The sequence below is a fragment of the Phascolarctos cinereus genome, unplaced genomic scaffold, assembly GCF_003287225.1.
Source record: "Phascolarctos cinereus isolate Bilbo 61053 unplaced genomic scaffold, phaCin_HiC Scaffold_9;HRSCAF=440, whole genome shotgun sequence".
NCBI classification, from domain to species: Eukaryota; Metazoa; Chordata; class Mammalia; order Diprotodontia; family Phascolarctidae; genus Phascolarctos; species Phascolarctos cinereus.
Window position 1 is genome coordinate 2,384,275 of NW_027556402.1, and position 26,808 is coordinate 2,411,082.

General features: G+C 51.5%; 1 protein-coding gene across 6 annotated transcripts in view; it reads left to right on the top strand.

Annotated features, from left to right (window-relative positions):
• The window catches only part of SLC7A2 (solute carrier family 7 member 2), a 67,690-nt gene extending 41,352 nt beyond the window's left edge, over positions 1-26,338 (top strand). For 2 of the 6 annotated variants that reach the window (XM_020976752.2, XM_020976747.2), the window contains exons 2-12: positions 3,950-4,340; positions 4,668-4,823; positions 5,889-6,054; positions 7,520-7,650; positions 7,872-8,094; positions 11,111-11,250; positions 15,645-15,747; positions 16,197-16,378; positions 18,131-18,297; positions 21,875-21,983; positions 22,834-26,338. In XM_020976752.2, the coding sequence (XP_020832411.1) occupies positions 3,965-4,340; positions 4,668-4,823; positions 5,889-6,054; positions 7,520-7,650; positions 7,872-8,094; positions 11,111-11,250; positions 15,645-15,747; positions 16,197-16,378; positions 18,131-18,297; positions 21,875-21,983; positions 22,834-23,177 (2,097 nt within the window). In that variant the 5' untranslated portion in view covers positions 3,950-3,964 and the 3' untranslated portion in view covers positions 23,178-26,338. Of the gene's footprint in view, positions 1-125; positions 224-3,542; positions 3,691-3,949; positions 4,341-4,667; positions 4,824-5,888; positions 6,055-7,519; positions 7,651-7,871; positions 8,095-11,110; positions 11,251-11,506; positions 11,644-15,644; positions 15,748-16,196; positions 16,379-18,130; positions 18,298-21,874; positions 21,984-22,833 lie in introns of all 6 variants that reach the window. The other 4 variants (XM_020976745.2, XM_020976746.2, XM_020976748.2 and 1 more) reach the window with 4 other exon arrangements.
• Positions 26,339-26,808: the final 470 nt, after the last annotated feature.

The following is a 26,808-nucleotide window of genomic DNA, read 5'->3' on the forward strand; positions in this document are numbered from 1 at the left end:
ACGCCTACAACTCACATCCTTGCAATCCCGCCAGAGTCTCATGCTGAACCTTGTGGAAGCGCTCCTCCCACTGGTGCACATCACGAGCCCTCCTCCCTCTCTGATCCTGTTCATTTCTTGCCCAGGTCTTTCTGTAGACAATTTGCTCAGACCACTGGAGGTCTTTGGCTGTCCAGCTATCACATTTCATTGGCATCCATGCAAGAGCTGTATGCTGAACAAAGTGAGAAACTTGTCTTTGAATCCCGCTGGTGGTCAGCACAGGGTGGGGCCCAGCCTGGGGGAAGTGTGAGGGGCATTTTCTGTCTGAGAAAACCATTTCTAAGTTTGAATGAGAGCCTCCTCCTCGCTAATCAGCTCATATCCTGAGATTCCCCATGATAGCAAATAATAACAAGGGCACCTTGGTGGTTCATGAAGTATCGTGTCTGCATTGTGTCCATTTGAGAGATGAGGAAACTGAAACTCTACTGGAAAGGCTTGTTGGGTTGAATGGGAGTTCTCTGGTTCAGTCTGGACTTTCCAATGCAGTCTGATGCCTCTTGGGCTTTTTCTCATTCTGCTCAATGTTTTGAGGTTACCATTCCTCCATAGGCCAGCTAACGCCCCATGGACGAATAGCTGTCCCTCATGACACCCAAGGAACCTGCGACAGGTGGAGCTGTCCTTCCTTCCTCCCTTTTCATTAAGTTTTGTTGCTCAGTGAACGTCCATCAGGAGAATGCGGCAAATCGAGCGAGGTAAATCCTATCGCTGTTGGGCCACCAGAAGGCCAAGGCTATGGCATTGAAAGGACAATAGAATAGCCCCCTCCCTGAAGGCAGGCACCACCTTCCCACATGGGGCTCTGTGGAGCCCTCAGAGGCTCGCCCAGTACCAGCTCCTGGCAAAAGCTTGGTGAACACCTGCTGAAGACTTGAACCAGGTTTTTCCAAATCTGTCTGGGACCAGAGGGTTACAATTGAGAAGCAGCGTGGAAAGTGTGAGGAAGTCAGCTGGGAGCTTGGGACCTCGAGGAGGCTTAGAGTTGTGGGTTCAGTCTGAAATTCCACCCCACTCCCACTTTGTCCAGCTGTTCCCAAGTGCCTTTCCCTCCAAAAGGTGTCCTTGGCAGGACAGCTATGGGGCAGTTTGAAATTTCAGCCTAGGCTGGGAGAGGACAGGACAGGGATAAGGGAGGGGATCAAACCCTCCATCCTGGGGGTGGGGGAATGGAGAGACAAGCTTTGTACTTTCTGTTCCAACAGACCTCTGGGCCAGTGGGGTTAGATCTCCTGGTGCTAGCTTGGAGAAGCCATGGCTCCAGCCCTCATGGATTTGGAGTCAGCTCTGGGTCTGCTACTGACCTCCCTCTCTGGGCCTCAGTTTCCATCACTGTACAATGAGGGGTTTGAGCTGGGCTACCTAGGTGATAGGGCCATAGATGCAGAACAGAATGGGACCCTCGAGGCCACGGTGTCCAGCCTTTTCGTTTCACACATGAAGAAACTGAGGACAGAAGAGACAGAATTGGGCCCCTTCCCACCCAGGTCATCTTGGAAAAGTCACTTAGTCTCTCGGTCTGAGTGTCTGCAGCTTCCCCAAGGTTTCATGGATGGGAAGAGGCTGAGCTGAGCTGTGGACACATGGCCTCTGATATCAGATCCGACGTTCTTTCTCCTGCTTCAAACCCTCTGGTTTTGTAAAGTGTTGGTGGCTGTGTCCCCGGGGTCGGGGCCCACTTGGAGAGATGCAGTCTCATTTTGAGTCTCCTTGACGGTCGCCCGCACAGTCAGTCTCCTTTGGCAACTACCCTGATCTTTGAAATCCCTTGTTCATTTTAGATTAGTGGCCCGAGTGGTTGTTTTTTGCCCTATGGAGAGGCCAGCAGGCCCAGAGAGGGTCTGGGACATTGCAACGTGATGGGGAGGCTCTGGGATGCCTGAGGCAGCTACTGGGAAGGCTGACACCCAGGGAGAAGACAGAGCGGGACCCAGGTCACCAGGAGGAGGCAGCTCAGCTCACCTTGGAATCTAGCTTTGGCCTGGTTCTCACTGGGACCGGGGTGATCTCTGTAACACCTTTTCCCACTTACTGCACACACGTCCCATTAGGGACTCTGGCCCATACCTTCCCTACGTGTGACCGTTGGGAGGAGGGGGAAGCAGAGGCCAGGGAGCAGCATGTGTGGTGCAGGGAGAAGGCACAGCGGTGGTCCTCTCCATTGACCTTAGGACGTAGTGAGAACATGCATGGAGACCATGTCAGTGGTGCAAAGGGCTGGTTAAACTAACTATGATGGTGTCCTGGCCCAAATGAGAGGAAGGAGGCAGTCCATCCTGGGGACTGTGGTGCAGGGCTGGTGGAGGGTCACAAGGCCTTGGAGGTGGGTAGGTGGTGGGTGAATGTACCAGTCGGCAACTCGGTCCCACACTTCCAACACAGGCATTTTCTCTCCCGGCCTCCCGTGATTCTTTGTCATGCTCTTGTGTCATGGGCAAACCTGGAAGCACTGGCCACAGGCCTTCCCCGCCTCTTGCCTCCCCTTGGTTGGCTACAGATCATTTCGAGGTGGGGGATCGGTTGGTGCGGTGCTTGGGGCTCCTGCCTCCAGCCCTCCCTTCCCACCCCACAGGACCTCGGTGGCCCCAGCTTCCTTCCTATCCCGGCCTGTTAGGAGGGCATCACCAGCTAAGAATGAGGAGAGGGGGATGGGGCTGGGAGAGCTCTGTGGGATAGAAGTGGAAGGCTTCACTGTCCTCATTGCCTAAGAGGGCAGTCGGAATGGCTGTAGCTCCTAGTGCCAGGGCGTGCCCGCGGCAGCGGACAGACACGCCCCATTAACGGTCACGGCTCCTTTTTGCTTTTGGTTTTCCACATCGCATTCTGCTAGACGAAGCATTCTTTCCCTCCAAGAGGAGCTAATAAGCCTTTTGGAGAAGTCTCCACAAACGAAATTCCACCAGGGTCCCCTTGTGCCTTCACCAGCAGGGAGAGCCCGGCGTCCGGCCTCGGCAGTCAGCCAGCCCGGTATCCATCTGTCCCTCCGTCCATCGAGTGTGTTTGGAAGGGGGTGATGTTAAGGAGATTATCTGTTCTGCCCTCCCGAGCCACAGCCTGGGCTGGAGAGAGGGACTCCTGCTGTCCACGGTGACGCACATCAGTGCCCGGGGCGAGGACTGGGCATTTCTGAGCTCACACTCTGCTTGTTTTTCCAGAAGGAGCCGGCTGGGAAGTGATTTCTTCAGTAGTAATAGCTGCCCCTCCAGGCAGGGAAGTGGCCATCCAAGCCCACGGGCCTCCCAGGGGTGTGGCCTGGAATAACTAGGCAGCGCGTACTCTCTCCCTGAACCACTGGGTGTCACTGCCAGCTCAAGCTAGCAGCCCAGGCTCCTTGCTAAATGTGGCCTTCCTACATTGGGCGTTTAGTGTAGAAGCAGCCGCGTGGCACGGTGGATAGGGCCCTGGAGTCAGAAGACTTGAGTTCAGATTCAGCCTCAGGCATTTCCTAGTTGAGTGACCCTGGCAAGTCACTGACCCTCTGCCTGCCTCGGTTTCCTCAGATGTAAAATGGAAACAGTAGCACCTACCTCCCAGGACCCGACTGTTATGAGGAGCCAGTGACTCACTATTTGTGAAGTGCCGCGCATGGTGCCTGGCGCAGAGGACACGCTTCACAGGAGCTCTTAGCCAGAGTAATACTGTCGAGTGGTGAGGGATGGTGCCCTCCCTGTTCCTGGAAGCTACATCCCCCTTGGTTGCCTTTGGGTGGGATGGAGGGGATTAACGTAAATCTGAAGGATGTCGCTGACGGCCGACTGGCTGAGTCCTTCCGGCCTCACGCTCCCTAGACCTGCCCTCCATTCTCCCCCACATTCCCGCTCGTCTCCTCTCCCAGAAAGCTTTCCCCAGTGTTTGTTGAACAACTGAGTGATGTTAAGTCAGCTTCGGGCCTTTGTTTTCCCCATAGATCACTACACACAAGATGATTCCCTGTGGAGCCGTGTTGACCTTCGCCCGCTGCCTCATCCGGAGGAAAATCGTCACCTTGGACAGCCTGGAGGATTCCAAACTCTGCCGCTGCCTGACCACTGTGGACCTGATTGCCCTTGGGGTGGGGAGCACCCTCGGGGCGGGGGTCTATGTCCTTGCGGGGGAGGTGGCCAAGTCCAGCTCCGGCCCCAGCATCGTGCTGTCCTTCCTGATCGCGGCCCTGGCCTCCGTCATGGCTGGCCTGTGCTACGCGGAATTTGGGGCCCGGGTCCCCAAGACGGGCTCTGCATACTTGTACACTTACGTCACCGTGGGCGAGCTGTGGGCCTTCATCACGGGCTGGAATCTCCTCTTGTCTTACATCATAGGTAGGTTTGGGCAGTGGGCAAACCCAAGCACCCTGGGCCTCATTTAGTATCAAAGGTTGTGCTGAGCCTGGGGCCCCGGGGACTTCCTATCCGCATAGGGATCTGGAACAGGGACCCTGGAAGGAAAGAGAGCCCCACAGCACCCTGGAAGTGGCTGGTTTTGCCCAGTGCCTAGGTGCCACCTTTGCCACGTTTGCCACATGCCCTTCCTTCCAGGATGTGGGTGGCCCATGGCCGTGGTCCACTGGGGGAAGGCCCATCTGCTTCTGCCCAAGAACGATTCCTGGTGCTCATTCTGTCCCTGGTCTCCCCACTGTTTTTGTGAAGGAACCTCCAGCGTGGCCCGGGCGTGGAGTGGCACCTTTGATGAGCTGCTCAACAAGGAGATTAGCAGGTTCTTCCGGAACCACCTCAACATGTATTCCCCAGGGCTCGCCGAGTACCCCGACTTCTTCGCCGTGTGCCTCATCCTCCTCCTGTCGGGTGAGTGTCGGGTCGTCGGCCGATTCCTTGCGCCCTGAGTCAGCCACCCTCTGTGTGCCGGCGGGGGGACACCGAGGAAGAAGGGAGAGCCCTGCCTGGACGGTGGAGACCGTGTGGACCTAATGAGCTCTGCACAGGGGCCTCTAGCCGATGGGGCCAGCAAGGGCTGTGTGTTGAAGGCGGCCCCGAGGAAACCAGGAATGCCAAGAGAGGAGTGAGGAGGGAACGAGGGCGCGGCCGCTTCAGAGGCACAGAAGCGGAGCTGGCTGGCCCTGTGGGAGGCCTGTTGGGTGTGCCATAGATTGGGGGAAGGGGGGTTGCTCACAAAAAGGCAGGTTGGAGGGAAAGCTAACACCAGAGGGCTTTCTATCCCATCCCAGAGGTAATAGGGAGCCATAGAAAGTTACAGCTCAGTCCTTTGGAGAACTCCATGTGACTGCACATTGAATCATAGTTTTGTCGGCTCTCTGGGGCCACGCCCCAGGCCTGCTCTGACGGGCGTGTTTTTGCCCTTCCCTGTTTTTCCTTGCTGCTCCCCAGGGGTGGAAGGCCCCTGTGACCAGGACCCCAGGTGGGGACAGATAAAAGTCTCGCCTTTTGCTCGCACTGTCCTCTGCGTTCCATTGCACGTGGATGCGTCTTTTCTAAGGTTGCCAGGGAGATCCTCTCACCACGTAGCTGGGTGATTCAGTGGATGGAACAGAGTCTCCATGGTGCTGTGGAAGGAGCTCTGGGGTCCGAAGGCCCAAGAAGCGTCTCCCCTGCTTTCCTCGTGTGACCGTGGGCATGTCCCTGCCTTGGGGGGCTCTCTGTCACCTCCTGCAGACTAGATGGGCCCTGAGGCCCTTCCTTTCCAGCTCTGCCTAGGAAGACCTGCCATTCTGAGGCCGGCCCCCAGCCTGTCATCGGTGCACGGGCACTGGGCTGCCTCCCTGGGCACGTCCCTTTCCCCAGAGCAGTTCAGTAAGAAGAAGCATCGACCAGCTCACCCCGCGCACCCCCAGGACCCCAGCCGCCAGGCCGCCACTGCCCTCCCCTTCCTATGTGCCCTGTGTCCTTCCACAGGCCTCTTGTCATTTGGAGTCAAAGAGTCAGCCTGGGTGAATAAAATCTTCACAGCAATCAACATCCTGGTGCTGATCTTCGTGATGATTTCGGGGTTTGTGAAAGGCCACATCGCAAACTGGAGGATCAGTGAGGGCTTCCTCAAAAACATCTCTGCCATCACCCAGTAAGTGGACCCTCGGCTCTGCTCGACTTTGCTGGGCAAGAGCCTGCCCCGGGTCAGCTCCCGTGGGCCTTCTCCAGGGGCTTGGAGGGACCGAGCTCGGCTGAGGAGGGGCAGGACCTACACGTCCCACCTCTGACCATCAGTGCCCGTGTGATCTTAGCCAGGTCACTCCCTCTGTGGCCTCAGTTTCCCTCTCTGTAAAAGGAAAGCATTGGGACTCCATGACCCCTGACATCCCATGGCTGACCTTATGCTTCTCAGAGAGTTTCTTTGCGTCCTTCCTAACTGTCCTTGGCTACTTTTCTGCCCCCTCCATACCCCCCAGATGGACTTGTATGCACATTCAGCCACCACCGAGGTCAGGAAGCATGGGGGAGGCATTTGCTGGGTTGGGAAGAAAGCTGACTGCTCTCCCACCCCCCACCCCTCCCAGCTGCCTCTGTTTCCCTGTGGGCAAAGTGAGGGGGTTGGCTCAGATAACCCTCCAGGGTCCCTTCCAGCCCAGCATCCCTGCTCTATTTTGTGACCCCTCCCCACTCTCAATCTGGGCTGTTCCCACCTCTAGCCGAACCCTAGCTGGGACTCAGGCTTCCCGGGGGGACCCCATCAGTGATGGCAACAATTCTGGGGGAAGGCGGGCTGCCCTGGTTTTAAATAGGACCAGATTGCAGATGAACTCTCTCCCCTCCCTCCCCAGCAACTTAGGGGAAAGAAAATGGGGAAAAGTCACCCCCTGGGGAATCATGGGGGACTTCTTGGAGGGGGTGGCATCTGAGTTGGGCCTTAAAGGCTGAGGAGGAATTCAATGGGCCAAAAGAAAGGAAGCCATTTTAGGCATCAGTGAGAGTGACTAGCAGAGGCCAGGAAATGTGGGAAGTGTTCCAGGTCTGGGGTGGTCAACGTGGACCAGAGCAGGGGCTAGGTGGAGTCATTGTTTGGTCCTGATGACCCTTCGTGGTTCCATTTGGGGTTTGCTTGGCAAAGATCCTGGAGGGGTTTGCCAACTCCTTCTCCGGCGGATCCATTTTGTCAGGCAGTCTGAGGTTAAGGGACTTATCCAGGGCCACACAACTAGGAGGTGTCTGAGACTGGTCTTCCTGACCCTGGACCCAGTGCTCTAGCCACTGGGCCAATAACAGAATACGTGGAGGGGGAGTGATAATTAAACGTATGTGACAGAGGTAAATACTAGGAAAGACATAAAGAAAAGAATCGCAGATTGGTAAGAAGCACCCTAGTATGGTGGGCTGAGCAGCAGAGTTGGGGTCAGGAAGAGCTGGGTTCAGATCCTGATACTGACACTAGCTGTGTGGCCCTGGACGAGCCGCTGGGGCACAGAAAGGCCGTCACTTGGGGCCGTCTGGCTCAGCCCCTCTGAGGCCCACACGGGCCTCCGGCTGCCCTCGCTTCTCGTGGCCCGAGCAGCAGGAGCAAACGGTCCTGTCTGTGCCTTCCCCACCTCCAGGGATCCGTCTAAGAATGAGACGAGCCCACACGGGTCTGGGGGCTTCATGCCCTTCGGCTTTAAGGGGACGCTGGCCGGAGCAGCCACGTGTTTCTACGCCTTTGTGGGCTTCGACTGCATCGCCACAACGGGTAAGAAGTCCCCCTGCCGCTCACACGGGAATGCTGGAGGAGCCGGCCGCCCAGAGGGGAGGGCAGAGGCCCGGGCTTGGCCCTCAGTGCACACACGGTCTGAGGCCTCTGGGGTGGGCCATCAACCCTGCCAGCCCCTGTGGGGGCCGGGCCGAGCCAGAGCTGGGCAGGTGAGTCTGCTCCCCCCCAAGCCTCCCTGCCTTTTCTCCCCATTTCCTCAGGGGAAGAGGTCAAGAATCCTCAGCGGGCCATTCCCATCGGCATTGTCACTTCCCTGCTCGTGTGCTTCATGGCCTACTTCGGCGTGTCTGCGGCCTTGACCCTCATGATGCCCTATTACCTCCTGGATGAGACCAGCCCCCTCCCCGTAGCCTTCGAATACGTGGGCTGGAGCCCTGCCAAGTATGTGGTGGCCGTGGGCTCCCTCTGTGCTCTGTCCACCAGGTACGTGCTTTGGGGGCCCAGAAGTTGGGACTCGGGGTGCACAGAGTCCACAGCCCCGTGGGCTTGTAGGGGAGGGCAGGGACTCCCAGGCTGCTCAGGTGGCAGGACCTAGACCGCCCCCATTGCCACGTAAGACACTGCAACGGCACGGGGCCTCCCACGGACACATGTTGAACTGTCCTTTGATGGAAGAGGCTGCTCTGACAGGTAGTGAGTTCTCCCTCACAAGAGGTGCTCAAGGTGCAGGTCAAGGCCCTTTCTAGCCAGCTCACCCATACAATCCCATCAGAACATCCCAGGGGGCTGTTCCTGGCAGCTTTCTCACTAGTATGTGTGCCTCTGTTTAGGCAGCAGAGGGTAACAGGTGGGAGAGGTTCTACTAAGGCCTCATTCCTGCCTCCTGTGACCCTCTTGGGAGATGATCGTGGCCGGGGAAGGGGATCTGAGGGGAGGCGCATATTTCTTGTCCCCACTTCCTGATTTCCAGCCTTAGAGGATCATTGAGACCTGACACAGGGCTGGGGTCCGGGCAGCCCCACCCACAGACCCTGAAACTCTGGACAGGGCTTGGAGCATTGAGCCCCACACTGTGCTCTGAGTGTTAACGTGGAGTCACGCTGCACAGTGCAGTGGGTGGGAGGTCAGGACGTGCTGCAGTGGGTAGGGTCCCAGCTGCCCTGTCAACTGACAAGGATTTTTGATCCAGGTTGCGGGCGTGAGCAGGGGCTGAATCGACTGCTGGCCAAAGAAAAGTCATGTCCTTTTTTCTGATAGAGAGCCAGGAGAGTTAGTGGGAGGGGGCAGGGGCAAGCTGGGCTTGGAGCTGGGAAGACGGGCTTCAAATCCCAATTCAGACGCTGGGCGACCCTGGACCAGCCAAGGGGTGTTCTACACACACCTCTCTCCCCAGCTCATTGTCCCAATAACAATGGCCTCTGGATTTAATTGGAGGTTAATTACTTTGTGAACATAGCAAAGTGTTTTTAGGTGGAGTCCAATTATCTTCCACTTTGGGAAGGAGGGGAGAGCCTTGAGCAGCTCCCTGGAAACTGCTGGGCTGGTTGGGGGAGGAGAAGCTCTAGAAGCAATCTGGGAATCCCAAGACTTTGGCTCTTCAGCGTCATGTGACAGACCGAAGAACCTGCCCCCTCTTGTAGCTTTCAGCCTGGCCCTCACTTGAAAGCTCTGCTGGTGATCATCTAAGTATCTGCCGGTATAGCCTGTCTACACTGCCATCATTCTGACACACGGTGGGTTCGTCAGTGTCAGTGTCGCAGGGCAGCCTTGGTCTGCTTTATTTCCCTGAGCATAGAAAGGAGTGTTTTAGGATGGGATGGAAGCTGGGTGAGAGCCCGTCAGATGTCAGGTGATGGTGAAGGGCAGGGGACAGGCCGAAGGCTCCTCAATGCCCTGGGAGCCCAAGCAAGGTGGAGGAAGCCCAGGGCAGCCTTGCCCCCCAATTCCCCTCCTCTCCAGGCTTTGTCCTGTTCTCAGACTTCCAAAGCTGCTCAGACGGAGAGAAAGAAGTGCTCCTTAGGCCCCAGATCTGCCCTGTAGCAAAGGGAGCCCTGCCTGGGCACAGTGTCCAATCTGAGTTGTGACCGCAGGTCACGGTCACCTTGGTGCTTTGGGGAACAAAGCGGCCTTGGCCTCCTGGCTCGTCTTGAAATTCAGCCTGGTTTTCTAAAGGCCTGAAATTGTGGGAACCAATCTCCTCATAATCGTTAAAAGTACTTTTTGAAAGATAAAAGTGATTACCTGCTGAAGCCTGAAATTAAATTAAATTTTAACCATCAAATTAAATTCTATCTCTTTAAATCAGGGGTTCTTTCTTTTCTTTTCTCTTTCACATTTTAATAACTATTTCTACCTAATTGGGTCCTTTTACAATCTATGTAAAACATACCCTGAAAAAGGGGGCCCATGGCATCAAAAGGATTAAGGAGCCCTGCTTTAAATTGTGCTACCCGCCATGTTTGGGGAGATGGGAAAACCGATCACAGGGATAAATGAAGGGTTCAGATGGTTGGAAAAGCTGGTTTGAGCCAATATCTTCCTTCCATTTTCCAACACCACCACTGACCTGAGCAGCTGCCCAGGGAGAGGTGGGCACAGGCTTTCCTGCTTCTGCTCACTATGGAAGGCCCATAGAGGTCTAGTGACTCCCTCAAGGTCACGAGTAGGATTATAGGCCTAGACCTGGAAGGCACCTCAGAAGCCGTCTGGTCCTTCATTTTGCCAGAGGGGGAAACTGAGGCTTGTGGAGGTTTCAGGCCTTGTCCGAGGTAACACAGAGTAGTTTGTGACAACTGGGATTGGCCACCAGATCTTGCTGTACATACAAGTGAGAAGCAGCTATGGACTAGCTTATTAAGCACACTGGAGAAAGTCGAGAGTTGTGGGTTTGAATCTGGCTTGTGCCATTCATTAGATGTGAAGCTTGGGCTTGTCCTTTCTTTGCTCTGGGCTGCCTCAGTTTCCCCTTGCTCAATGAGGGGGCGGACTTGGATGCCTCTGAGGTCTCTTCCAGTGTGATCCAGGATCTTCTTAGACTGGGACCTAGCAAATCAATTCTCTAAGCCTCAGTTTCCTCACCTTAAAAATCTGGGGGTTGGATTGGACGGCCTCTATGCTCTTTTCTGGCTTGCCCCAGGTCCCAAACAATTGGTTAGACTTTAACCAGTTTGCTGCACCTTTGATGAGAGCAGGGCGACCAGTGAGATGCCGGCCAGCGCAGGCACATGCTGTATTTGGAAGGACTCGGTTGGTGGTGTTGGTGGGCTAGATATTGGCTCAGCAGAGCTGGCTCCCTGACGGCAGAAGGGATAGTGGGGGCGGCAAACTTGGAACATCTCGGGCTCATGCTCCCGTTGGCGACCTCTTTGGTCCCCGGATGCGTCCCCACTCTGCCTTGCCGTAGAATCCCACTCTGAGGGGAGGCAGCCAGGCTGCACGTGGACTCTGCCTCTGTGATGTGATCTTGCTTGCTTTCCATGTATGTTTGCTTTCCACCCAGTCTCCTTGGAGCCATGTTCCCAATGCCACGGGTAATCTATGCCATGGCAGAAGATGGTTTGCTCTTCCAATTCTTAGCTAAAGTCCATCCCAAAACGAAGAGCCCGCTCAATGCTACTCTGACATCGGGTTCTGTGGCAGGTGAGACCCCGTTGACTTTTGTGTGGAGGGGGAGCCTTTGACCGAGGCCGTGGGGGAACACTAAAACGTGCAGATGTGGTCTCTGTGGCTGCGTGTCTCCTGCCCAGAAAGGTGGTGAGGAGTCACGGTTGTGCATTTCTCAGCAGTCGTGATAGTCTGAGCAGGTGCTCCCGCCATCCTCCAGCCCGCCCCAGTGGGCCCATCCTGTTTGGCCATGGAATGACTTGTCCCTGAATTCTGCGTTTTTCTGTTTTAGTCTTCTCGGCTCTATGTTTCCTTTGCCCCGAATCCTCTTTGCCATGGCGCGGGATGGCTTACTCTTTAGATTTCTGGGACGATTAAGCAGCAGGCAGTCGCCTGTTGCGGCCACCTTGACCACGGGGCTCATCTCCGGTAAGCTTCACAGATCCAGGTTTCCTCAGCATTCACCGCAAGCGCCTCGATGCATGGACCTTCCTGCCAGGGCGCACGCCCGCTGTGCATGCAGGGGAAGAGCATTGTGGACGAATGAATGAGATGGGCATGGGCAGCTGAGATCCTCTGCCGTGGGAAATCCTGGGGGCAGCGTACTTGGCATCCATAAATGACTTGCCCCTTAAACTTAGCGAGCAGGGTTTGAGCTTTTGAATTTTTTTTCAACCCTTTCAGTCTCTTAAAAAACAATGTGACCGAAACGGTGAGTCTTTCTGGATATCAAGTAGTAGCCAGAAAACGATCTGGAGAAATTGATCCCCTGGAATTACTCGCCCAATTGATTTGCTACAATCTAATTCAAGGCTAATTATTTGACTAAAAATTAAGCAGGAAATGGTTCATGGTTTTGTCATTGGTTTTGAAATGATGTTGTGAAAGTAACCCAGCCTAGGCCTCTAACACCCCCCACCCTGCCCAGTCGGGTTCTTGTTTCCATGGAAACATGCCAGGTTAGGGTCAGAGGAACTGAAACCCCATATGACTTGACCCTTCCTTCCCATTGCTTTGGTGAGCTTCCCTGGGAACGCATGCCATGGAGGCTCCTACCATGGGAAAATCATCCCTCCCGTTCCACCATCTGCAGACCTCCTGCCTCCAAGCAGACTGTTAGAGCTATCTGAGAAACACTGACTCCACTGAGCTGGTGGGCCTCTCCAGGCTGATCCAGCAACCGTCCTCGAACGGTGGTCCTAAGGGAGGTCCGGACCGCAGGGAGGGGCCAACAAAGAGTGTGTGCATCCCCAGGGTGCTAAGATGGGCAGGAGGGAGCTTCGTGGCAACAGTGAGTCGGCTCCTGGGCCTTCTGCCACGTCTCTGTGTTAGCAGGGGGTCAGCCTGCCAGAGACCGTGCATATAAAGGAACACTCATGTCCCTCCCTCGAGCCAGCCTCCCCGCAGCCATTCACTCATTGTCTGCATACTTCGGCAGATACATCCCACCCCAACCCACAGAGAAGACACCTGTGGACAACTGCAGGGTTGTAGGCCTGGGAGATGGAGGGGACCTTTGGTGCTATCCATCGGGCCTCTCTGAGAGCACACGCCTCCTACTACTTCTTGTTATTACAGACAGGGTCTGCTAGAGACGTTTATTTTTCCCATAATAAATTTGGTTATAGGATCCTAGAGCTGGGAGGGACCTTAGAGGCCATTAGGTCTCATCTTGCAGAGAAGGAAACTGAGGCTCAGGCAATCCGAGTGAACCTAGGGTTCTCGCTCCCGAGCCCAGTAGGGACCTCTGAGGAGGTCGCTCAAAGCCTTCGCTTTACAGGAGATGGACGGGGAGTCCAGAAAGGTCATGTGGGCATTAGTGCCCAGCACACACTGGTGAATAGACCCGGCGGTCTGTGAGCACAGCAGGGACAAGGCCTCTGGTGACCCACTGCCACCAGCGACCCACTACCACCGGCATCTCCAGGGCCATTTAAAGGGTTCAGAGAGCTCCGCTCAGGGGTGCCCAGGGCCCCTCAGCTGAGAAGGGTCAGAGGTGGCGACTGAACTCAAGCCTATCCGGACCCCAGGTAGCACACACCTTATCACCAGCAGCCTCTCCAAGTTAATCTAAATGTAACCTTGCTAAAACGGCCTTTTGTTTGAAAGTAAAATCTGCCCACCTTGGGTAACCTTTTTAACAAAACAAAACACAACCCTGCAGCTTGCTGGACTAGTTAAAAATGTTAAAAGTTAGTTCTGGCTTCCTAAAAACAACTCACAAGGACTTCTGCCTTTCTACAAAAGTGATGTTGTACATTCTCAACAACGGGCAGATCCATACCTCAGGAGATGCTTTGACCTCCTCTGAAATTCCAACCTTGGAGCCTTGGCATGAATATAAATACAGAAAAGAGCAGAGAGTGTTTGCCACACCTGGAGGCAGAAGGAAAATAGATTGTCTCCTAGAAACAGATGTGCCTGGTGAAGACTTTCCCGAGGAGTTGTGGACCAGTTTCAGGATCCCAATATCACTTTGTTTTGGGTGCAGTGCATTTCACAGACCAAGAAACTGGGCCCAAGAGGTCAAAAGGAGCAGAGACAGAATGCTCAACGTCTATCTCTGTGGCCACAGTCAAGCCTGTTCCCTCCATTAAGCCCTCAGTTACCCCCTTTGTGAAATGAAGGGCTGGACTTGAAACCTCAGGCTCCCTCTTGCCATGATCCAGTTTGAGTCACACCGTGTGAGTGTTCCTATCGGGCAAGAAACTGAGATTGACTTTAGCATTCCAGAGCTTAGCAAGGAAATGGCTTACATCCTGAGCCACCCAGGGCAGAGCTAGATTTGGCACTCTGTCAGAAAATGTGTGTGTGCATGCACCCACCCGCAGGTTTGGAAAACACATTAACAAGATACTGTCTCCCCAGGCCACCCCTCTTTCTCTGTGCCCACTGAAAAGGTTGGTTTTTTTTTCTTAACTAAAGAAAGACCACCCTTATGCAACCATCCCATTTGCTAGAGTATGCTTTGTTACCAAATTGTTTGCAAATCAGGTGGAGGTGAAGTGTGGAGCCCTCCCGGCCCAAGCCTCTTTCTCCAAGTCTCTCCATTGCCTGCATCGGGTCCTCCCCTCCAAGTAACCCTTCCATGGCAGGCCAAGGAAAAAGACGTGCAGCCTTTTGCAAGGGGCAGTGGGTGTGGAGACTTGCCTGGGAAGGATTTCGAGCCAAGGATTTAGGGGCTAAGTTGCCCAGCTGCGAGCAGAGAGTTTGATCCTTCTTTTCGAGGGTCCCTTTCTTGGGATGGTCTTTGCAGAGTTTGAGGAGCCAGGCCCTACCAATCACCTGTCTAATGAAGGGTCGATCTCTGTGCCCTAAAACAGGTAGGGAAGAAAGGATCAGGACCTTCACACGGCTCACCCAGAGCAGGCCAAGAAAAGATGAAAGACCCAGACCTGGCGATCTCGTGAAATTCATGGGCAACAAAGCTCTCACCTGCACGGATGGGCTGATTGTCCTTACAACCCAATTCTAAACGCAAAATCCCATTGAGTTCTGAATTTGTTTCTGGGTTTGTAAACATCCACTTTTGACTGTTAAAAACCTGCCAAGGGGCAGCTAGATTGTGCAGTGGATAGAGCACCAGCCCTGGATTCAGGAGGACCTGAGTTCAAATCTGGCCTCAGACACATAACACATACTAGCTGTGTGGAGCATTCTGTCTCTGCTCCTTTTAACCTCTTGGGCCTCAGTTTCTAGGTCTGTGAAATGACAGGCTGGATGAGATGGTCTCCAAAGGCCCTTCTGCTTCTAGACCTGGATCCCCTGGGTGACCCTAGACAAGTCAGTTCTGCTGTACAGGCAGCCTCAGTTTCCCCCTCTGTAAAATGAGGGGGGTCAGACCAGATGACCTCCCAGGGCCTTCCAGCCCGAGGTCCTGGATGCCTATTGACTCAAAAAGAGGTTTTATAGGGGGCGGCGAGGTGGCACAGTGGATAGAGCACCAGCCCTGGAGTCAGGAGGACCTGAGTTCAAATCTGGCCTCAGACACAACACTTACTAGCTGTGTGACCCTGGGCAAATCACCTCATCTCCAGGAGCCAGGGTATCTCTACAGTGAAGGAGGATTGATTTCAAGGTCTCTGAGTAGACTTTCCACTCTAGATTTGGAGTCCTTTATGTGACCTGGGGCCTCCCATCCCTTCTCGTAAGTGAGATGAGGGCTTAGGTCATCCATCCATCTTTGGTCAAAAGTACTTATTCATCTGCCCTCAGTTTCCCCTTCTGTAGAATGATTAGGTTGGTCTAGGTAATTTCTGCGGTTCCTTCCAGCTCTAGAATCCTATGATGCTTTGGTTTGCCCAGTTACATACACACACACACAGAGGCATGCACCCCTTGTAGTCAGCTGTCTTTTAGTGAACAACCTTTAGTGACAAGTCGTGGGGCTTTGAATTCTTGTGTTTATCTCTCTGTTTCTCTCTGGACAGCGGTCATGGCCTTCCTCTTTGACTTGAAGGCTCTGGTGGATATGATGTCTATCGGGACCCTCCTGGCCTATTCGCTTGTGGCTGCCTGTGTCCTAATCCTCAGGTGGGCTCCTCATTCCCCAGCCTCACCCCGTTTCTTCCTCCCCCTCGTCGTCCGTGTGGGAGGCTTGGTTCCATGCAGAGATCTCGTGCTCAGAATCACCAGGCTGGATTAGCCTGAGTGGGTAGAAGTAACAGGACATAATGAGTTCAAGACCCATGTTGGGCACTTCAGGAGACCTTGGAGTTTAGGGCAAAAATAGTTGGGTCTGGAGGTAGGAAGACCTGGGTTTGACTCTTGGCCCCGACACATGGTGGTGTGTGACGTGAGGCATGTCGCCAGGCCTTGGTCTTGAGTTACTGCCACCCGGAAAGCCCTCATCACGTAGGATCCTATCACAGCCCTACAATCCCAGAAGGGATCGGGCTGCAGGGCCTTGTCCAAGGTCATAGAGGTGCTATGTGATAGAGGATTCATGCCAGGGTAACAATACAGTCTGTCCTTGGGAGCAGGTACCAGCCCAGCTCCACTCAACAGAAGACAAAATGTTACTCGGAGAAAGAAGCCTTGACCTCGGGCCCAGCCGCAGACCTGCTGCCAGGGTCTGGTAACAGCAAGCAGGACCTCATCAAGCCCTCGAGGTTGCCCACCCAGTGGTCGGCGTCTCTCGTCAGCTTTTTGGTGGGACTGCTGGGTGAGTCCTCTTTGAGTTAACAAGACCCACATGCCACCATGACTGGCCATCTTGGGTGACTGGCACAGAGTGCCTTTGAGGGAGTGGGGCTGGCCCCTGCCTCTAGAGGATGGAGCCAAGCAGTGGAAGGAAAGCCCCTTTGGACAATGCTGTCAGTGGTCTTACCCAGTAACGGTCCTACCCATGAAAGCACTCCCTGCCCCAGAATCTCCCTCCCAAGCCCTCGTCTCATCTCCCCTTAGAGTCACCGATGGCTAGATGGCAAATGCTAGAACTTGTCCCCCCGGGTCCTGTGTAGCCACCTCTGCCCCAACACAAGTAGACCAAGTAGTTAAGGCACAGAACAGTTCGGGTCCACTAGGGGTTATCATGGCACCCTTGGATATAGAGGCATGTGTAGCCTGGAATGTCAAGCAGAGCAGATTTGGGGTCCCAGGAGAGGTCTTTGGTGGGGGGTAGAACAGGAGTCACAACACACATCAGCCCAGCCTCCCATCTTAGTGCATTGGCAGTATTAGTGAGAGAGGACTGGACTTATTGGGAATCAGAGGATTGAGTGTAACCAGGGTGATGTTGACCAAGTGACTTCCATTCTCTGGTCCCCTGTTTCTTCAGCTATAAAATGAGAGGCTGGGATTAGATGACTGATCTCTAAGATCCCTTAAACCTGAACTCCCACAACCTCATGTTCTGTGTGAATTCCAGACCAAAGAATTCTATAGTGCAGTTTTCCAAATACCCTTTTTCTCAGAGGACAAATATACTACTCATTCCTTTGAGCTCCAGAGCACAAATCCTCCTCAGCAAAAGCTACAGTACTGGGAAGAGACCAGTCTGACCATCCACAGGGGGAAAACAAGGTGGATGAAAAGCAACTCTTGGAAAGCTCTTTTTTTTTGACTAGAATATTTCCCAAACCATGGCATATCACTTGGACAGCAAGGGGGCTGAGCCCAGAATTGAATCGGGGAAAGCAGCAGAGCAGGCAGGACTGCATTTGGGAAGTTACCCACCTACATCTCAGGAGAATCCAAATTAAAAGTCAGCTGGGAAGCTCCATATTCTATCAGTGAAATGTGCCTTCTTTTCCCTTTTTTTAATGAAAAAAAAATCTAGTGATTTTTATCTACATACTTAATTCCGCCAATGCACTGGTCTCTCTCTGCCATTTGGAGTCTTAAATCTTGCCCAGGGCATTAGCACACTGGACTTGTAGCCAGAAGTTCTGGATGGGAATTCTGGCTCAAATGCTTAATACCTAAGTGGTCTTGAGCCAAGCCATTTCACCTCTGGGTTTCTCTTTAAAATGAGGGCATTGCTCAGAAGGACGTGAGTTCAAATCCGGCCTCAGAAACATAACACCTACTAGCTGTGTGACTCTGGGCAAGTCACTTAACCCCAATTGCCTCACCATAAATAGATAGATAGATAGATAGATAGATAGATAGATAGATAGATAGACAGATGAATAAATAAATGAGTAAATAAATAAATAAAGTCAAATGAGGGCATTGGATGTGACAACCTCCAAGGTCCCTTCCCACTCTAAATCTAGGACCCTGTGGGTCAGAGGTAGGGCACAGATCTTCCTGACTTTGAGACTGGCTTCCCGTCCAGCATGAGTGCTTTACTGCCTCTCCAGACAGTGACTAGGGGGTTGGACTGGAAAACTAACTCTTTCCATGAAAGAGGATCCCTTTTACTGAGAATTTGGTCTGAAATGCTTCCTTTCTCCCTGGGTCTGGGGTGAAGCATTCCTGATTCTTGGCCTCAGCATCCTGATGACCCATAGCGTGAATGCCGTTACCAATATGGAGCCATGGTGCCTTGGCCTTCTCTCTGTGATCATCTTCCTTATTGTTGGCATCATCCTCATCATTTGGAGGCAGCCTCAGAATGAGCAGAAAGTGGTCTTTATGGTAAGTGCTCAGAGCCCCCACCCTGATGGAATGTCCTTGAGGAGTTGGAGAAAGTTAAATGACCCACAACTTATGAACAGTTGAGAAGCCAAGAGTGGCCAGCCATGGAGGAGGTCTAGGTCTAGATCTGGTGCACCTCTCCTGATTCCTGTGCTCCCACTCCCAGCTTCTGCCTGACTGATCTTGGCTTCAAATGAGCCAGCATTAACTTTCTGATTCCTTGTTTGTACTTCAAGGAGAATTTAAACCGTTGAGGGCAGGGGCTGTTTTTCATCAATAATTCTGTATCCCTGGTTTGGTGCCTCACAGAAGCACGCTCTTTAACAAATGCTTGCTGAGTACTGAATTGAACTGAATTGAGCCAATGTCTTGGAGCCCTCTATTAAAATACGTACTATGTGCCAGGCACTAAGAAAGGCAAAAAACAGCCCCTGCCCTTCAGGATCCCATAATCTAATGGTGCAGACAAGATGAAGCATATGTCTACAGACAAGCCACACATGGGATAAATAGGAAATAATCAACCCAAGAAAGACTCTAGAATTAAGAAAGGCATGGTCCCTGCTCTCTAGGAGTATATAACCAAACAGCAACTTCTTTGTCTCATTCTTTTCTTTTTATGAATGGTTAATCTTGTTCTGGTCTCATTTTTATTCTTTGTCTTTGCTTTTTAGATGTAATCTTATTCCTGTCCCAAAAATTGGGGCCAGCTAGAAATCCAATGTCATAATTTGCTATTAAATAACTCCTTTGTGAAATACTCTTTGGAACGTGGGAAGCACCCACAAGACAATTCCCAGAGAGTTAGAAAACTCATTTAGAAGACCCATTTCTTTTTTTAAAATTTAATACTTTATTTTTTCCCAATTACATGTAAAAAAACAATTTTAATATTCTTTTTTCAAATTTTGATTTCCAAATTCTCTCCCTCCCTCTCTTTCTCTCCTCATTGAGAAGGCAAACAATTTGACATAGGTTATACACATGTAGTTATGCAAAACACATTTCCCTGTAAGTTGAAGAAAACACAGCCAAAAAAAAAAATGAGCCCAATAAAGTAAAGGAAAATTATCTTCAGTCTGCATGCAGTCTCCATCAGTTCTTTCTCTGGAGATGGAGAACCCTTTCATCATAAATCCTTCAGAATTGTCTTGGATCATTGTGATGCTGAGATTAGCTAAGTTATTCACAGTTGATCAACATACAAGATTGCTGTAACTGTATGCAACGTTCTCCTGGTTCTGCTCATTTCACTTTGCATCAGTTCATGTAGGTCTTCCCAGGTATTTCCGAGAGCAGCCCTCCAGGGTCATTTCACTGATGCACAGCAGAAAGGACTTTGGGTTCCAGTCCTGACTGCCACGTCTATGACCTTGGGCAGATCGCTTCAGTCCTCCAGACCTCACTCTCCTCATCTGTAAAACGGAGGAATGAAACCTCTGATGTCTTACCAGCTCTAAATCCATGAACACAGGTTGGTGGAGAGGAGCCCTGCCCCAGACAGGCCTATAGAAGGATCTGTCCACCTACTTCTGGGGCACAGACCTTCTCTGTTCAGCTGGCTTCTTTAGAAGGGGCTTTGGTATTCCGAATGTAGTGATTTCCTGTTACTTCAGTGGCTCTGGTCTGTATTCCTCCCATGGGAGATCATAATTTATCTGCTTCCCCCCTATCTAGGAAGTCTTTGGCTACAGTAGACCTTCTCTGAATCCCCTCTCGAGGATCTGGCCACCGTGCTGTGGACCCATCTACCTCTGTTATTTGGCTGCTGGTAGATGCCCGGCCGGTGCCTGCCCCAGCTAGCTGTCCCTCTGAGGTCTTGATAGGTGCCCGGCCACTCCCTTCTCCAGGCACATGCTGCCTGTGCCCGGGGCACTGCTGCTCCATGCTATACTCTTTCTATCACTATCAGAACAAGTCAAGTTCGTGCCTACCACTGCCAGGCACTGAGACAGCCTCTAGGGAGCTTAATCAAGCTTTTGCCGTGAGCTGTTTCTGGTCTCATTTCCATTCTCACGAATCTGGACCTGTGACCTCACTGAAAGAGGGAACTCCCAGAGGAGGAAGTGCCCTCTACCAATGCAGGTCAGCCCCTTTTCTGCAATGCATTTGCTTAGAGCAGCGAGAGTCTAAGTGACTCTGTCTAGGCTCACACAGCCAGGAGGCATCCGTTTTTTTTAAAAAGTGGTTTTTGCTGATGATTTTTGTTTTAGGAAAACTCATCAGAGTTGTTCTCATTATCCTTCCACTTCCCAGAGAGCCATTCCACCCACATAACAAATAGTATTTTTTAAAGACCAAAAAAAAAAAAGAGGGAAAAAATCAGCACAACCAGTCAATACATGGAAAATGATCCCAAACCTGTGCCATGTGTAACACTTGTGGACTTCCCACCCCTGTGAACTGGGTGGGGGGGTTGGGGCTGTCTTCTCAGACCTTTTCACTCAAGTCATGCTTGGTTTTATGACTTTGTTACATTCACTTTTGATTTTCTGGTCTGTTCTTTGCATTTATGTTTAGTTATCTTACATATTATCTTAGCTCTGTTGACTTCACTCTGTATCAGTTCATACAGATCTTTCCACGCTTCTCTGTATTTATCACACAGCATTCCTTATAGCACCATTAATATTACATTATGTTCATCGTGTGTTTAAGCCATTCCCCGATTGATCTGCATCTACTTTATTTCCAATTCTTAGCTATCACAAAAAGTGCTGCTATAAATATTTTGGTGCATCTCAGAGATTTCTTCTTAATCAATAGCTTCCTTGGAGTCTGAGCCCAAGGACAGAGTCTCTGTTTCAAAGGGTGGGGACACTTTAGTCCCTTCAGTTGCATAATTCCATGTCGGTTTCCAAATGGTTGTGTCATTTCACAGCTCCACCAGCAGTGTATTCATGCGCTTATCTTTCCACAGCCCTTCCAACATTGACTTGTCCTTTTGGGTCACTTTTGCCAATTTGTGGGGTGTGAGCTGAAACCTCAGAGTTGCTCTGATTTGCATTTCTTTTCTTATTACTGATTTGGAGCATTTTTCCCTTTTAACTGGACGATGACAGTGACAATCATTTGCTGTGTGTGGCCTCTTCTCAATCTCAGAGTGCTTATGAAATTCAGTTGCCTCAAATATCCTTTTAATGTGGCTGCAGCTTATTGCTGGATGTTTCTTTATATTTTCCTGGCCTTTCTCTGTATTAGCTTCATGTGTCTCCAGATCTCCTTGGACCATTCAGACGCAGGAGCATGCGAGTTACATGTAGAGAGCGAGGTTGAGGCAGCTCTGATTAATGGGCACCTCTAGGGTCCTGGGCAAACTCATTTCAGCTGGGCTCAACTCTTCCCAGGAGGCCCTGGATGCACATGGTTGGTTCCTGGGAGCAGGAATTCTGCCTCTGTTGGTTTGAGGCCTGGGAGCAGCAGCGACAGGGGACAGAGCTAGAGCTCTGAGGACCCAGGGGACCATGGGTGCTCGGGGCCAGAGTGCTATTGGGTCACTGCGGGGCGAAGAGGTGGCCTCCATGAAAGCCTCAGAGCCTTCCTGGTGTGGGACCGGTGTCTGCCTGTCTGTCCACAGGTTCCTCTGCTGCCATTTCTGCCCACATTCAGCATCCTGGTGAACATCTACCTCATGGTTCAGCTGAATGCACAAACATGGATCCGATTCAGTGTCTGGATGGCTATAGGTAAGTACTTCCCAGCCCACAGCAGGGCCCCAGAGTGGTGCTGCTTCCCCCACCCCAGCGCTTCTGCAGGATGTGAAGGTTTCTGCTCAGGTTATCTTGTGTCTGGTTCAGAGAGGCCCTATGGGCCAATGGGAGGTCCATAGGATAGAGACTCTCTTCTTGCCCCTCATCCTACCTTCCACACATCTTAGTTTAGGCAACGTGGACCAGTGGCATTACTTGTATCTGTCTATCCATTTCTAAAATGAGAATGATAAATTGTCCCCTATGGTAGGCACTGGGTCCCCTATGGTAGGCACTGAAGTCCCAGTTTCAGAGGGCTGCCCTAGGTCCAGCATGTATCAGGGCAGGACCTGAACCCAAGTCTTGCTGGCTCTGAGGCTGCCTCTTGGACCCCTAGGCCAGTCTGCTTCTGATGAGGAAAGCATTTGAAATCTTCAATCACAGCAGAAATGAGATTTATTGGGGGGGGACAGAATTGCAAATGAGTGAATGCAGCCTGCTAGCTCAGCAATTAAGAGGGAAATGAAAGAGTTGGGGTGCAATGGAGAAAGCTCTGGCTGTAGAGTCAGAGGGCCTGCCAATGGGAGACAAGACCCATAGCTAATGGTTACTACCCGTGTGACCTTGAACAGGTCATACTCCCTCCTTGGGCCTCAGTCTCCTCACCTGTAAATTGAGGATGTTGGACCAGATGGTCTCTGAGGTCTGTCCAGCTCTAGAGGTAGGAGAACAAGAAGAGGTTTCATTTCACAGTGAGCGACCTACCCCAAGGAGATGGGGGCGTTCGGTGCACTGGCTGTGCCAGCAGAGGTAAAACTGCTAATGGGTGCTTTTGTCTTTCTCGAAGGTTTCCTCATTTACTTTTCTTATGGCATCAGACACAGCTTAGAAGGGAGCCGAAGGCATGAGGATGAAGGCGTATATTTGGAGAACATGGTGGGGCAAGCAGAAGAAAAAAAAGCCCTATTGAGGACAGCAGCCTTACATAGGGCAAGGCCAGCGTCCATTCCTTCTTCTGGACCGGACAAGTCGATGTTGATGCCTGTGCACTCTCCGCTGGGCAGCACAGCCCCAATGCTCCATATGTCTTTTGTTGGAAACTGGGACAGGCGTTCTCTGCCAGGTTCCACTGTCCTCGGTCTGCTGCTCTTGCCATATATCCCCCCTCTGATGTTTGTGCCTGTGGGCTGAGTGAGCCCAGACAAGAGCGCCATGTCTGGGGCCCAGGCATGTCCTGGAGGGTCCTCTTCTCGGGGGATGAGCCCACAGATAAATGGGAGAGGGGAAACCAGAGCTGCACTTGCACCTTGCTGGGTTTTTGTTTGTTTGTTTAATTTTGTCACATATAGGCCTGCCAGAGTTAGCCCTTGCTGGGCGGCTCTTGTGGAAATTGAAGGCTGTTGAGTAGCAGGATGCTGTATGTGCCTCACATGGAGGGGGTGGGGGATACCACAGGCCTCTTCAATTGCCTCTTTGGCTTTGTTCCTTGAAGCCCACAGGGTCACATTCTTGTCCATCCCTCGTAGCTCCAGTGGAAAGAGGGCTTTGGGGGAGCGGCAGAGCAGGGACAAGGACAAGTGTCCTCAGCAGTTTTTTAATAAATGCCAACAGTAGATCCCTTAAGATGACCCCTCTCTAGTAAAGAAATATATCTAATAAATTAGTGAATATGAACATTTGCTTCAGACTTGTAATACACTGTAGACATAACATTCCACAGCATTGAATAATTATTTAAATCAACAACCATTTCTTAAGCACCTACTACTGTCATGGTGGGAAGAACACTGGAATTGGTACCAAAGGACCTGGCTTCCAATCCTGGTTCTGCTGCTTCTTAGCTGCATGACCTTGGACAAGTCATTTGCTATCTCTGAGCTTCCTCCATAAGTGGACGGGGTTGAACTCAATTGCTGAGGAATCTTCCCACTCTAGCTTAGCAGCGAGTCTATCATCATTTTGTGCTATCCCTGTCCAAGTGGAGAAGGGAGGGGTGGGGTGGGGAGGATTTGAAGTAAACAAACTTACAGGCTCCTCCTCCTGGAGAGTTCAGACATCCAGCAGCCTAGCTTGGGGTGGGAGGCACAGGATAACTGGGTTTTGCCAGACTTTAACTTGCTGCCCCTCCTCTGGGCCATTAACTCCACTGCTTTGCTTTGGTTGGGATTTTCTCTTATTCCCCTGCTGCCCAAAGCCTTCACTTCTACCTTCTTTGAATGATGAGGTGGGAGGGGAAAGCAAGTAAGAGGAAAAGGCAAAACTACTCCTAAGCTGTCCTTTCCTGGTTAGCCAAAAGCAGCTAGGCCTCGCTGGAGGGTGCACCTCTCACCCTGTTTCTTTTGGAAACCTGTTAAGGTATATTTCTGTTTTCCTTGCTCCCATTTTAAAAAGTATTTCCATCTGTTTGGCACTGTAAATCGGGGTTGTTGTAAATGACTACATGTCAACACTGGTAACAGCAACCACTTTCCTGTCTCCTAGCAGGGTAAGGGTACGAGCAGATGCTGGCGCCATGCCTGGTCAGGGGTGCAGTGATCAGAAAATCTGGGCCAAGGAGTGAAACAAAAACATGAGAGTCCCTGAAGTTAGCCGAGCCTAGCATCCAGGCCCATTCCAAGTAGGCCTTTGGGAGCAAGAACAGGGGCTCAGTTTCTGCTGTAGGGGTGAGTTGCTACTCCCCAAATCAGTGCCTTTCTTAGTCGAAGAAGAGATGTACTTCTGGAGTTTTCAGCCTTGGGGATGGGGGATAGTTAGCATGGTGCTGAGTATTGGATACCTGTGGGGCATGCACTGCCCTAGAGGGCCCAGAGAACATTCAGAGTCATGGCCCAGTGGAAATGGTTCAGTGCAGTTCCCACTCTGGGGGCCCCACATTTCTTGACTCCTTAATTGGTGGGCGGAGAGGGAGAGGAAGCCACGAGCTTCTGGTCTCCCAAATCACAGGCTACTATTCTATTTTGGAAGGACAAGAACCCTGACTCTCATTCTAAAATCTAACTTAGGATCTTAAGACCTAAGAGCTAGAGCTGGAGGGCCCTCCAAGGCCGTTTAGTTCAGCCTCATTTTACAAAGGAGGGAACAGACCAGGGGAAGCAAAGTGACGTACGACAACTGATGGAGATCTCATCTGAAGGCCCTTTCCCATGGAAGAAAAGAAACCAAGAGACAGGCCTTCCCCTGAAATCCTCTCTTAATGATCAGATGTAGAAATGTGTTTGGCAAGCAGTAGACACCCCAGCCAAACCACTAGGGCCTTTCAAAAATGCATTTTCTAAGAAGGAATTTGGTCATTATTAGCAAATACAAACATTTCCCCGTACAAGAAAAGGGTCCTTCCTGGAAACCTGAGGATCTCCTCTGCAGAGTTTTGTCTCAGCTTGTTTTTTTTAAGTCTGCATCACATGTAACACAGCACTGTCCTTATCTTTAGTCTTTTCCACTATGGTCCCTGGTTTTTGTGGTGGTGTTTTTTTTTTCTAATTGAGATTTCCTTTCCTGTGTCACAGGATAGTTAATTAAGGTCTGGACCTGCCTAGCCAGTCAGACCTTCCTCCAGATGAGGATGGTGGGGAGGTATATATGCACACACACACACACACACACACACACACACACACACACACACACATGTGCCTCTATATATACATGCAAACATTTACATATGTGCTTAGAAATCATAGAGATAGTTGGGTTTATGGCACAGTTTCAAGGAATGAGATCTTAAGGTGGGTCAAAAATTCAATGTGGTGTTCTCTATTAACAGGTGTTTTTACAGAATGTTTTTAGGTGTTAAGCTATGTTGAGATCCAATTTTATAGTGTATATAAGATTTTTAATGGTATTTTCCAAGAACAAGGTATTTATATGTTTCTAGCATGAAGTCGACCTCGAACCCAGAACTTGGAAAGCTTCTTGTTGCCACGTGCCTTATTTTCCAACTCTGATGGGGTTCCTGGAGGGCTATTGTTGCTGCCTCACGCCGTGTTCTCAGGGGGTCGTGTCCGGGCGTCTGGTCCCCCCCCATCCCTTCTGCCCACGTGACACACAGTGGGTGGTCACTGAACCCAAGGGCTGGCTTCACCTAAAAGTAAAGCGACTGTTTTTCTGAGCTGCTGATCCCAGGAAAGAAAACGCATTCTGCTAATTGCCGTGCCAGGCAGACTCTCCAGGACCCTCCTTTTCTTTGCAATGCAAAGAACATTCCAGGCAGGCGTTCCAGAGAGCTTGGGAGGAGAATGGAGGGTGTTTATTATTATTATTATTATTATTATTGTTGTTGTTGTTGTTGTTATTGTTATTCTTTCCTTCTATCCTGTTTTGTGAAAGAAAAATAAATACGTGGTCGTAATTCATCTGACTCTTCCTTGTCTTTTTCCCCCACCCAATACGGATTGGAGAATTATACTCCCAAAGGTCCCTCCCTCCCTCCCTTCATCATGCGGTTTTGTACAGAGTCTTTTTCTAGAACAGAGATCATCTCTGAGGAATCTAAGCCCCAACAAGCCAAGTGACTTGGCCAAGATCTCACAAATTAGGGTAGCTCTTGGTTTGTTTGGCTTTTTTGTTTGTTTTTGTCCAGGCAATGGGCTTAAGTGACTTGCCCAGGGTCACACAGCTAGTGTGTCTGAGGCAGGATTTGAACTCAGGTCCTCCTGAATCTATAAGGTAGCTCTTGGACCAAGGACTGGAGTGTCCTGGCTCTTGCCTGATGGTCTTCCCATGGTGGGAGATGCCCCAGACAAGGAGTTAGAAGAGCCCCACCCCTTCTACTTGCTCCTTGTGTGTCTTGGAGCAGGCCATTTCTCTAATCTGGGTCTCAGTT